Source organism: Mauremys mutica, chromosome 2, assembly GCF_020497125.1.
Source record: "Mauremys mutica isolate MM-2020 ecotype Southern chromosome 2, ASM2049712v1, whole genome shotgun sequence".
In the NCBI taxonomy this organism is placed as follows: Eukaryota; Metazoa; Chordata; order Testudines; family Geoemydidae; genus Mauremys; species Mauremys mutica.
Window position 1 is genome coordinate 247482542 of NC_059073.1, and position 12769 is coordinate 247495310.

At 45.7% G+C, this 12769-nt stretch overlaps 1 protein-coding gene across 3 annotated transcripts in view; it reads left to right on the forward strand.

Annotated features, from left to right (window-relative positions):
- Positions 1 to 12769, forward strand: part of SLC25A13 (solute carrier family 25 member 13) — a 133316-nt gene that overhangs the window by 73106 nt on the left and 47441 nt on the right. For all 3 annotated transcript variants that reach the window (XM_045004521.1, XM_045004522.1, XM_045004523.1), the window contains one exon: positions 789 to 928. In XM_045004521.1, the coding sequence (XP_044860456.1) occupies positions 789 to 928 (140 nt within the window). The remainder of the gene's footprint in view (positions 1 to 788; positions 929 to 12769) is intronic.

A 12769-nucleotide genomic window follows, 5' to 3' on the forward strand; every position in this document is an offset into this window, starting at 1 on the left:
AGCAATCCACTGCCCTTATGTTGTAATATTCCAATTGGTATTCATCATTCCTATGCCCATTAATACCTTAAACCATCTAAAAAATTCCTTCAATTGTGTATGGAATCCGTTTATTAGAAATCATAGTGGTAAGGAATGCATCTGGTAGTCTGAGTTTGCAGGATCAGGTCCTAAGCAAGTACTTACTGGTCAGATTAACATTTTTTATAGGAAACCAGAGATTTCAAAAGTTAAAGTTTGTTTTTATACATATATTTTCTGGTGTATAGGACTAGCTGACTATTAAAATAGACCTTGAAATATTGGTATTTTTGTAGCTATGTTTCTTTGAACGTAGAAGACTTTGAATAATACTACTTTTGTGAACTGTAGACTGATCCAAAAATTTGTTGTTCTTTGAAAACAGGTGAAGTTTTGTCATCTTCTTCATAGAATTTCAGTTAATCTTAATCTTTCCTTGACAGAGACCACTTTGAAACAATGAAGTGTCTACTTGGTTCTCTTTTAAACAGATTTGGTCAGTATGTAACTTAATAAGTAAAAAAGATTCTTTGGGATCTTGTTTTGTGAGGCGTTGTACTTGAAAACTGAGTTTTCTTTGTGAGAATAGATAGTTTTTTCTAGACTTATGATTTAGTTAATCAGTAAAATCCAAGCTTGTTGATACATTTTATAGGGTAATCTCCTATGTGAAAAATGTTTTCCTATTAGACAGAAAAAATCAGTACTACTTTTCTATGTGTGACTCCTTATTTTTTAATCAGATCTCTTTTTTTCTCTTTTTCTAGAGGATGTTAAACAAGTTTTTGGCCAGACCACAATTCATCAGCACATCCCGTTTAACTGGAATTCAGAGTTTGTTCAGCTGCATTTTGGAAAAGATCGAAAAAGACGTCTAACGTATGCGGAGTTTACTCAGTTCTTACTGGTGGGTTTAATGCAATAAAGTTTGTCATGAGTTTCACAGTTCAGGGCAACTGCATCTGTATTCCCTCTCTGTAGTCCCGTGAGGGCACCCACTCTAGGCTCCTGGCTCCTTATCCGTCACTCTCTTGGGTAGAGACACGCATCTCTCCCGCTTCTGATGGGGATTTTTTCAGGCTTCATAATTCCCTGCTTACACAGTGAGACTGCCAGCATGCCAGACTGCCTAAACAGGTCAGTGTCTGAGCTTTGCTTTCTCTTCAAAGGCTTATAACAACGTAATTATCAGCAGTTATAAGATACCACTTTATAGGCAAGCATATTTATTCTTAAAGTGAAAGCATTCCAGTAAAAACATATTTAAAAAAAAAAGTTCCTACACATCATAAACGCTTACCAGAGGCCATCCATCAGTCTGATGGCTGTTCAGTAGGCAGAAGTCCTAGATTGATGTCCCTCGGTTGGACAGAATGTCCTGCTGGGTTGATGGATCAGAAAGATGGCCGTGAGTCAGTTTAAATTCAAGCCATTTATCCAAAAGTCCTTTCTTTGTCTGTTAGTCTCTGAAGAATCCAGTTTGAACTAGTATATGTGAGCCTCCAGGTGGTGGTATTTCTCTGGAGGTGTTATAAGCTGAGTGAATTTGCCTCATCAGTCACCCTCCCCATGGAAATGCATACTGGCCCACAATGATACATAAACTTAATACAGTGAGATCTCCCAAAGATATTGGAGGTAATTGCCTGTCTGTCACAATGAATAATAAGAAATGTGCAAGAATCACAAATAGTAATTTAGTGAACACCATATTGGCAACATAGCCAACAATGGTGTATTTAGGCTCTTCTTACTGTCAGAAAGCTGGATTTTAAAAATCCCCATCAGAAGCGGGAGAGATAATCTGCTTGTGGTAAAATGGCTGAATCTAGGTAGTTGTTACTTTTTTGGTACTTGAATGTGGCATGAGTATTTTTGATGGGTGTGGCCCACTGTTTCAAGCTCATCTTTGAGATACGAGGGGGGAATACCCAGACCTCAAGACATTTAAAAACTGTAGGAGATCTTTCACTAGGAGAATCCAATATGTTAAATAATAATAGATGTTTGTACAAAATATTGTGCATTTTGAACTCACTTGCCAAAACTGATATTAAGGAATGCTTCATTTGATTATCATAATTCTATAGTTACCAAATGTATGTGATTTTAGTGGTAAAATACAGTAATGGTATTCCTTCTGCTGCAGACTTCTTATGTACACTGTTTGTTTGATACCATTTAATAACCAAATAGTGCATCAGATAGAAAATTCTATTCATTTTTGCCTGTGCTTCGTAAAGAATAAATAAAAGCTATCTCCTCTGGAGGGAATCATTTCATGTCTATGGTTTTTGGTATATTGCTACACAAAGCAAAATATCATACAAATGAAAAATCAGTTAATGATTTTGAAAATATGATAATGCTTTCCATAAATAAAATGAGATGCATGGGTGCCTTGTTTGAATCCATTTTGAACATACTGAGTGCCAGTAAAAATTTTACACAATAGTTTTAAAATAGGAGCCTACTTCAAGACTGCAAGGTTGTATTTTTTTATTTTTCTGTTTATGCAGGGAAGTTATTTCACAGTAGGAGGTGGTATCATTTTGATGAGGAATAATTAAGATAATGCTATTGAGACAAATGTTTCAAATTGACTTTGTGAAACAGAGCCTAATTAACTCTTTGCCTGAAGAGGGTGTAGGAGATCATAAATGCAATCATATTCTCTTGGTTTTAATAATTACTGTTATTGCTAAATACCTAGGCTAGACATGTATGCTGACTTTGGTAGACTGTAACATCCTGGTTCTGTATCTGATAATCCTGCTTAGTTTAGCTGCTTATTTGGAGGTGTGAAGAAAAACTCAAATTCTAGAAGAAGGTGCCTGGATTGGTAATTGGGTGGAGTCTCTCCTCTGGGTCATCAGTGCAACTCTACCTTGGTTCTATAGTGATCAAGTGCCTTTCGAATTGGAAAGCTTTGATAGCCTGTGTGAAAAGGCTCACGGTTCCTAGGGAGCAGGTGTCTACATCACAAAAATACCATAATGATTGACATTGTTTGCAGTGTAGTTGTAGCGGTGTTGGTCCCACGATATTAGAAAGACAAGGTGTGTGAGGTAATATCTTTCACTGGACAAACTTCTGAAGTTGGTCCAATAAAAGATATTTTCTCACCCATCTTGTCTCTATAATGACTGACAGTCACATTGGCACTTGGTAGACGTCATGGACTGGATGGGCATGGAAAGTAAATGGTGCCTTGCTACTCTGATGAGGAGGGCGAGGGTCTTCCTTCTGCTGCAGGGTCGAAGCACTGCTTTGTGATCGGGCTGAAAAGCTTGTCTGACCAGTCTTTACGGTAGACCTCTGTTTGGGTAGAGTAGTTGTTTTGATAGCGCTGGAAAAAGGCACCTTTTGAAAACTCTAAAATTTATTAGATTCTTCTTCAAGTGCTTGCTCATGTTGATTCCATTTTAGGTGTGTGCGTGCCCACGTGCACAGTTGTCTGAGATTTCTGCCTTAGTGGAATCCAGCTATGGTGCCCTCTGGAGTGGCACGCTCATGCGGTGGTATATCAGATGCCGCCAACCCTATGCCCTCTCAGTTCCTTCTTACCACCCGTGACAGCTGGTTGGAGCGCCTTGTCTTGCATCGCAAGAGCAGTAGTGGTTTCTTCATAGACTTCATTCTACTCATATATAGTTCATAGTAGTTAGTTCTAGTGTTAAGTTAGTTAGTAGAGTCCCGGCTTCAAGTCGTGTTCAGCATGCAGCAGGCCAGTGCTGATCAGTGATCTGCACAATAGTTGTCTCAAATGTCTGGGAGAAAGCCACAGAAAGGACAGGTGTCTCACCTGCAAAAACATGTGCCTTCGGACCCAGAAGGAGCAGGATACTGGCTTGAGGGCCTTCCTGATGGAGGCCGCTGTTCGCCCCGCGTTGGAGCCGTCGACCGCGGAACTGACACCGAGTACATCGGCTTTGGTGCGCAGTGCACCGCTGGTGTCGGACTTGGCCCAGCACCACTCCCCCTCGCCAGTGCCAAGAAAGCGGCAGAAGAAGCAGAGTCCCTTTGCACTGAAGGACAGAGGGGCCACGGGCAAAGGACCTTGTGTCAGGCCATGCGCCTGCATCGTGGCTTCACAGGGGTACCACTGAAGTCAGACCCTCCACCCTGGCCAGGGACCCACCCCCCCCACCCCAGGCAGTGGCAGGCGCTCCCAGCCTATTGTGGGGCCTTTAGTACCCAAAGCAGTCCTGGCGGCTAAAGAGCAAAGCAGGTGCCACGCCAGGTGAGCAAAGCAGCTCCGTCCCTGGCTCTGAAGGGCAAGCCTACCAGGGTGCAGCATGGACTGGCGGAACACCCCTGGTTGCTGGACCGCAGGTGCAGGTCTCCATCGCCATGACCTTGGACCCTGGCACCGATCCCAGCTCTCTGGCCAGGAGGCCTAGGTCCCTGATGAGATCCCCACTATCATCGTGGGACTCCGGATTCAAGGTACCGTACCACCGGTACTGGCAAATATCCAGCCACAGGTCACCAAGGTGCTGGTCACTCTCTCACAGGTGGTCTTCTTGATGTCGGTTGCTGCCCTGGAGGAGTTGCTCAGGTTCTCAGCACCGGTCTTGTTCACCCTGGTACCATTCCTTGGGCAGGCGGCGCTACTCACTGTAACCCTAGCGATCGCCCACCAGGATCAGCAAACAGACCCAGTCTTCAATGGCCTCTCCATGGTCGTCGGAGGGGCAGTGGTCAGGGTTGAACCGCGACTTCAGCCTGTCGCCAAGAAGGGGAGACTCCCTCCACCACCGTGGGAGACTGGGGCGGCACTGGCCACGGTTCCGATGTGTCAGGGACAGTGCTCCCCCCACTCCCCAGTGACAGTACTGGAACCCGTTGTGGGTCCCAGTGATGCCAGTCCAATATTCCCAGCCCTCCCTTGCCTCATCGGACAAGCTGGCTGCGGCACCACCGTCTTACCTAAGGTGGAGGCTGAGGCAGCGCATCACACCCCAACACCAACGGAGTCCTCCCTTGACAAGGAAGAGGACAACAACCCTCCCACAGGCGGTGCAATCATCATAGTCGTCCACGGACGAGGTGGTACCCAGGCCATCCCACCCTAGCAGTCCCCCGGACGACTTTAAGGAGCAACATGCCATTCTTAAATGAGTGACTGAAAACCTTGGCCTGCAGATTGAGGAAGTCGCTGAGGAGGGTAATGACCTCTTCAGTGTCATCTCAGTCACCACCCCAGTACGGGTCGCTTTGCCCATCCTTCCAGGGATCCTCAAGATAGCCAAATCATTGTGACAATCCCCCTCATCTATTCTGCTGACTTCCAAGAAGGCGGAAAAGAAATATTATGTCCCTGCAAAGGGCTTTGAGTATTTGTACACTCATCCCCCTCATCACTGATCGTATCCATACTAAATGAGAGGGACAGATAGGGCCAGGTTAGCGGGACACCGAAAAATAAAGACACCAAAAGAATGGACTTGTTTGGCAGGAAAGTTTACTCAACAGCCAGCTTACAGTTCAGGGTGTCTAATCACCAGGCCCTGCTGGGACGTTATAATTTCAACCTGTGGGACTCCCTTAATAAGTTCACAGAGGCCCTCCCACACGATTGTGCCCAAGAGTTCACTGTGTTAGTAAGCAAAGGCACGGCAGTGGCCAGAGGAGTCTTCCAGATGGCCTACGACGCTATGGACTCGGTGGCCAGGGTGGTCGCATCAGCGGTGGCCATGAGGCACAGCTTGTGATTGCAGGCCTTTGGACTGTCCCCAGAGATTCAGGCCACAATCCAGGACCTCCCCTTTGAGGGTACAGGGCTCTTTTCCAAGCTTACCGACTCAAGGCTCCAGGGGCTTAAGGACTCCCGATCCCTTCAGCATTCCAGGAAGCAGTTCCATCCTTGGCCCTCTCCTTCTCCACCGCAGTCCAGGTCCTGGGCTTTACAGGAGGAAGGACAAGGAGAAGGGGCCTAAGAGGCACTATCCGTTGTCTTCCCGCCCGGCAGTACAGACCCTCCCAGAAATCAGGGAGGCCAGAAGCAGCCGTTTTGAGGGTACGCCCAAGGATGACAGCCCAGCCAATTCACCGATCCAGCCCCCTTCTTTCTCAACTGCCTCCGCCCTTTCTGGGCGGCCTGGTCTTGTATCACGTAGGACCACTGAGTGCTAGATATGGTTTCTTTGGGCTATACCCTGCAATTTATAGCTGACCAACCCTCCCAGCCCCCTTTCCCATCCCTCTTCAAGGACCCTTCTCACAAGTACCTCCTCGTTCAGGAGGTTAAAAGCCTGTGCCTGGGGGCAGTGGAAGAGGTTCCTCGGAACATGGAAGGAAGAGGATTCTACTCCCGCTATTTCCTAATTCTGAAGGCAAAAGGGTGCCTCAGACCTATCCTAGAACTGCGTTGCCTCAAAAAGTCTCTCAGAAGTTGAAGTTTCCAATGCTCTCCCTGGCCTCCATCATTCCCTCCCTGGATCCAGGAGATTGGTACGCTGCCCTCGATTTAAAGGATGCATACTTCCGTATTTCCATCTTCCCAGGGCACCAGCGCTTCCTCCATTTTATGTTGGGCCAGCTCCACTTTCAGTTCACGGCGATGCCCTTTGGTTTCTTGTCGGCCCCGAGAGTGTTCACAAAGCATATAGCATCAGTGGCCGCTTAACTGCGACGTCGGGGAGTCCAAATTTACCTGTACCTTGATGTTAATAAGATTAGGTGCGAAGGCATCTCGATCCGGTCTGTTCCACCTGCCGCGACCTGGGGCTGATAATAAACGAGAAAAAGTCAACCCTAACTCCAGTGCAATGCATAGAATTTATCGGGGTAGTTCTCAACTTCGCTCAGGCCAGAGCTTTGTTGCCCAAGATTTGGTTCCAAGCCATGGGGAACCTCATCTCGGACCTGTGAGCCCACCTGCTCACTACTGCCCTCATGTGCCTGAGACTGTTGGGTCACATGGCGGCATGCATGTACATGGTCCGGCATGCACGACTCCGCCTCAGGCCCCTACAGGCATGGCTGGAGTCATTCTATGCCCCCAACCAGCACAGCATGGACCGGGTGGGTCAGCATTCCCGACAGCATACTGTCGTCTCTCATCTGGTGGCAGGATCCCGCATCGGTGCTGGAAGGAGTTCCCGTCGCGACCCTGGCCTCGTCAGTGATCCTTGTCTCCAACACTTCGGACCTGCGATGGGGAGCCCACTTAGGCAATCTCAGTACTTGATCCAGTCATGATTGTTCCCTGCATACCAATGTCAGGGAACTCGGGGCAGTTTGCCTAGCCTGCCAATCCTTTCTACCTCTTATACAAGGAATGGTGATTCAGGTCCTGACGCACAACACGGCTACAGTCTTCTATATCAAGAGGCAGGGCGGAGCCAGGTCGTCTGCCAGGAAGTCCTCTGGCTCTGGGACTTCTATCCGCAGCACAACATCTATCTCATAGCCGCTCACCTTCCAGGGAGCAAGAACGCATTGGCAGATTGCCTCAGCAGAATATTCTAGTCTCAGCACGAATGGTCCCTTCATCCAGAGGTGCTCAGTTCCATCTTCCACAGGTGGGGAACTCCCCGGGTGGATTTGTTTGCGTCCAGGCAGAACAGAAAATGTTGCATTTTCTGCTTGATTCGGGGCATGGACAGAGGATCCCTGTCGGATGCCTTTCTGCTCCCGTTGTAGGGGGCTCTGATGTCCGCCTTCCCTCCGGTGCCATTGCTTCCCAGTGTCCTCATGAAGATCAAACAGGGCAAGTCAAAGGTCATCCTTATAATGCCAGCTTGGCCATGCCCACACTGGTTCAGTACTTTGCTGGACCTCTTGGTTGCAACCCCGTTCCAGCTGCAGCTCAGGTCACACCTGTGATCCCAGAACCACGGCAGTCTTCTGCACCTGAACCTGGCGGCGCTACATCTGAAGGCTTGGTTGTGCGTGGCTAAACGCACAGGAGCGGCAGTGCTTGGCCGAGGTTCAGCGAGTCCTGTTGGGAAGTAGGAAATCCTCCACCAAAGCCACTTAACTGGCCAAATGGAAACGTTTCAGCTGCTGAATTACAGGTAATGATGTCCGTCCCGAGTGGGCTTCGTTGCAGCTCATTCTAGATTAACTCCTGCATCTCAAGCTCCGGGGCTTGTGTCTCTCATTGATCAGGGTCCATCTAGTGGCCATCTCAGCTTTCCACCTGCCGATCAAGGGCAGGCTGGTTTTTGCTCAGGATATCACGGTCAGATTCGTTAAGGGCCTGGAGCACCTCTACCCACACGTCAGGAATCCCGTCCCTCTGTGGGACTTGAATCTGGTACTGTTGCGGCTCATGGGTCCCCCTTCGAGCCTCTGACTTCCTGCTCTCTTCTTGTCCTCTCCTGGAAGGTGCGTTCCTGGTGGTGGCCCGTCAGGTATCCAAGATTCGGGCACTCACCTCGGAACTGCCTTCTGTTCGACAGAAGCTAGGAATGGGTGACAGGGTATGGATCACTTGATGATTACCTGTTCTGTTCATTCCCTCTGGGGCACCTGTCATCGGCCACTGTTTGAAGACCGGTTACTGGGCTAGATAGACCTTTGGTCTGACCTAGTATGGCCATTCTTACATTCTACAAGGACAAGATCCAGCTAAGACCGCACCCACCTTTCCTTCCCAAGATAGTCTTTCAGTTTCATTTGAGCCAGGTCATTTACTTACCGGTCTTCTTTCTGAAGCCACAGGAAGAGCGCAGGCTACATGCCCTGGATGTCAGGAGGGCTCTGACCTTCTGCATCGACAGGACTATGTCATTCCGTAAGTTGACACAATTGTTCGTCGCTGTGGCTGACAGGATGAAAGGTCACCCTGTATCCGCTCAAAGGATTTCCTCTTGGATCACTGTCTGCATTTGCTTCTGCTATGATCAAGCAAAGGTGCCGCCCCCGGTGATCGTCACTGCCCACTCTACAAGGGTGCAGGCCTCTTTGGCAGCCTGTCTGTCCCAAGTGCCTATCCAGGACATCCACACGTTTACTTCCCACTATGTGCTTACCCAGCAGGCCCAGGACAATGCTGGCTTTGGTAGGGCAGTACTGCAGGCTGCTAAGCTGTGAACTCCTAGCCTACCTCCACAGATACCACTTGTGAATCACCTAAAATGGAATTGACATGACAAGCACTTGAAGAAGAAGAAACCGTTACTTACCTTTTATATTGTTGTCCTTCAGGATGTGTTGCTCATGTCCACTCCATTACCCACCCTCCTACTCCTCTGTCGGAGTTGCCAGCAAGAAGGAACTGAGAGGGTGTAGAGCCAGCGGCTCCTGATATACTGCCGCATGAGCGTGCCACTTCAGAGGGTGCCACAGCTGATCCTACGGATACTGCTAAGGCAGAAATCTCCAGTAACTGTGATAGTTGTGGGCACAAACACACCTAAAATGGAATGGACATGAGCAACACATCTCAAAGAACAACAGTTACGAAAAGGTAGGTATCTGTTTTATCATAGTAAATTATAACCCCATGTGTTTCCATTGCTTGGCTTATTACTGATGCTCTTTAGTCAAGACCATTGCTGTCTCTCACCTGCAGTCCAAAAACCAAACTTTTAATGAGTGTTTAATACTTAATTGTATTTCATCTTAATCACAGTATAGAGAAGGTGCCCATACCTTAAACTCCAGACCACATCTCCAAATCTGCCATTTTCTCTCGCCCTATTCATGTGTTATGGTTCATTTTTATTTTCCCGTTTGAGCTCCACCCCTTTTTAAAAAATCCCTGTGGACTTCAGCCTCATGTCCTACACTGATTGCTATTCTCACATGAATATTCTGTCCCTCCTCCTGGATATTTGTTTCTGTTTTTCTTACCCTGTTGTCTGCTCATTTTCCTTTCTTTCCACCTCCAGTTTAGCACCTTTCTGGCCTTAAAGATGTGTTTTGTCCTTCCCTCTTCTCCTTCCACCCGAGTTGTGGCCAGCCCAATGATCTTGCTCTTCATGACTCAAGCAGCAGTTCAGATGTGCAGCAGGGCAAAGATTTCCCTTTGGCTGTGCACTGGACAGCTGAGAGGCATCCGGGGTGAAGGTGAGGTAGCTGGTTAAGTTGCCGTCATATTTGTTGGAGGCTCCAGGTGACCAGAAGTCCTGGGATTTTACTGAAACAGTCTGCTCAATTTCAACATAATTGTGACACTGCAGCAATTTTAGTAAATTGGTATATCTCGTTACCCAGTTCATATAGATATGATGTCATTATTATCCTTTGCCTTACACAATTGTGGCCTTACATTGTAAATGCTGAAGCTCTGGCAGAAACTATTCTTGGCACAAATTTGAGTTACTCTTCACGTGTAGAAATTTTGCTTTGAATTTCCTAACCTTTGGTACTCAGCTTTTCCTCCTGACCTTCTCTCTGTATGTGAGTCAGTCTTCTTGGTCTAACGTCTAGACCTTGGACCTTAGGCAGCAGGATACCACAGCGGATGCCAAGTTACCTCTTGGCATTCTTGATGTGTAAATGCTTTTTATATTACCCTTAACTTGGACCAGATGGGTTCCTTAATGTACTGCAGCTACTATTTTGTAAATAAAGCACTGCTTGCTGGTTTTTAGTGAAATAATCTAAGATTAAAAGTAGTTCATATTTTTTGTTATCCCCCCACTCCCATTCCTGTGGAGAACACACTTTTTCCATATTCATATTCTCTTAGTGCAGTTTATTTAATCCTCATTTCTGACACAAGAAAGGTAGATGAATATTTAATCAAGCTTTATTTTATATGCAAGAGGAATTGAGATCTATTCTTGCTGTTAAACAAGTGATGCTCAGACCTCAGTGGTTCAGGAGCCAGTTCATGATCAGAAAGAGCCACAGTAGTGTGAATTCATTGTTTCATTTACTATTTTATTTATATAAGTTTCACAGCAGAATGATTGACCAAGTATTCTACAGTTGGTTAATAACAAAGTAAAGGCATCCTGATTGGTTAATAATATACATTGGTAATAATTAAATCACGCAGTGTTTTAATATGTGCTGCAAAGCCACAGGAGATACATTAAAGAGCCACTTGCGGCTCACGAGCCTCAGTCTGAGTTTCACTGCTCTAAACAAAGAGCTTCCTCTGTGAGATGCAGTCCCTCATGAGTTGGACAAGGCTTAAATACTGATCTGCTTCAAGAACAACAATCTCAAACCCAGCCCCAGAGTTTAAAATCAGTTGATCGATCAGATTTTGTGTTGGCTAATGTATAGGTCTGTCAAACACATTTAAGCATTAGCTAGGGTTTTGGTCAGTTCTGGCATGCTAGTTGATGAGATAATAATACCTGTAAATGGGACCTCACAATTTGCTACAGTGGAAAGGATTGTGTTGCAGCTAATGAGTACAAGTCAATTGGAAATATCAGTCATACCTGAACATAAATCTCCACATAACTGGAAAATGAATTATGTTTTTAATGAGCTGTATGGGAAAGCTGAGGTGAAATTCTAGGTGGGAAATCCTTTCATTAGAACTCTGGTGCCTGCAACCGTGCAAATTAATTTTACATAAACAGTTACTGTAGCTTGTTGAAATTCAGGCTCCTATCATCAAGGGATAAACTTGTTTTTTAAGGTATGTGTAGGGATTACAGAAACTTTAATCTAGGGAGAGTTCAGTGGGTAAGTATTTTGCATTGAGAAGCAATTAAGTTTGTTTTTCTTATATAGCTGCTTTTCACCCATATTTTGCTTAACTAAGCAATCTTAGGATGAAAGATGTGAAACACTTCTCAGCTTGATTAAAAAGCAAAATTTATTTGCAAATTAAGTTTATTTACAGTTGGTGTTTAGCGGTGCCATTTTGGGTTTTTTTATTTTATTTTATTTTTTTGATATCCCATCACTTCTCCCAGACTAATGCTAGTGGCTACTGAGCATACTTTTGAAGTATAATTAGTCATGCTGTGAAATGTCTTAACTTTCAGGCTTTGAGATGGCTGGATTGCGTACACTTTTCTTTTAAATTAAACACAGAATTTTACATTATTATGAAATGTACTGATGTTAAACAAGTATGTTCTATGTGATGGTGTTTATATACCAATTCTGGCTTTCCTTTGCTGTTTTTTGTAGCAAAGCTTTAATTTTATTGTGTAACCATTCCCTGAATATACTTTTCCACCACCTCTTCACTTTGCTGACATTTTGGGTGGCTGTGAGTGACAGAGGACCATTGCTCTTTCCATTTAATTGTGAAAGAAGACGCTTCAATGACGATCTCAAATTAATCATAGCCATAAAAACTGGGTTAAAACCCTTGCAGTGAGCATGGGGGTGTGTGGATAGTTTTCTCCAAGTCTTAGGAATCTGCTCAAACCATTTAGGGTATGTCTATACAGCAAAGAAAAAACCCACTGCTGGCCCATGTCAGCTTACTTGAGATCATGGGACTCAGGCTGCAGGGCTGTTTCACTGCTGTGTAGACTTCTGGCCTTGGACTCAGGTCCTAATCAGGTGGCATAGGCCAGCCGTGGGTTTTTCTTTGCACATAGAGTTTCTAAATTGTGCAGAGAAAAAACCTTTGATCACACAGAATCCCCATCGTCAGATCAGGATGGGTTTGCTGAGCAACTACTCACAAATTGGACGTGTGAGTGCATGTGTAGGAGGTGTGTGTGTTATGGTCCATATGATCCACAGGTTCATTGTGTTACTGCAATGGATACAAAAAAATGAGCATGTTCATGTCTTCAGTGGTGATCAACAGGGGTACAAGAATTTTTATGTCCAGTTCATCATCAGAGCTCCGTGCAGGCAAACTCCC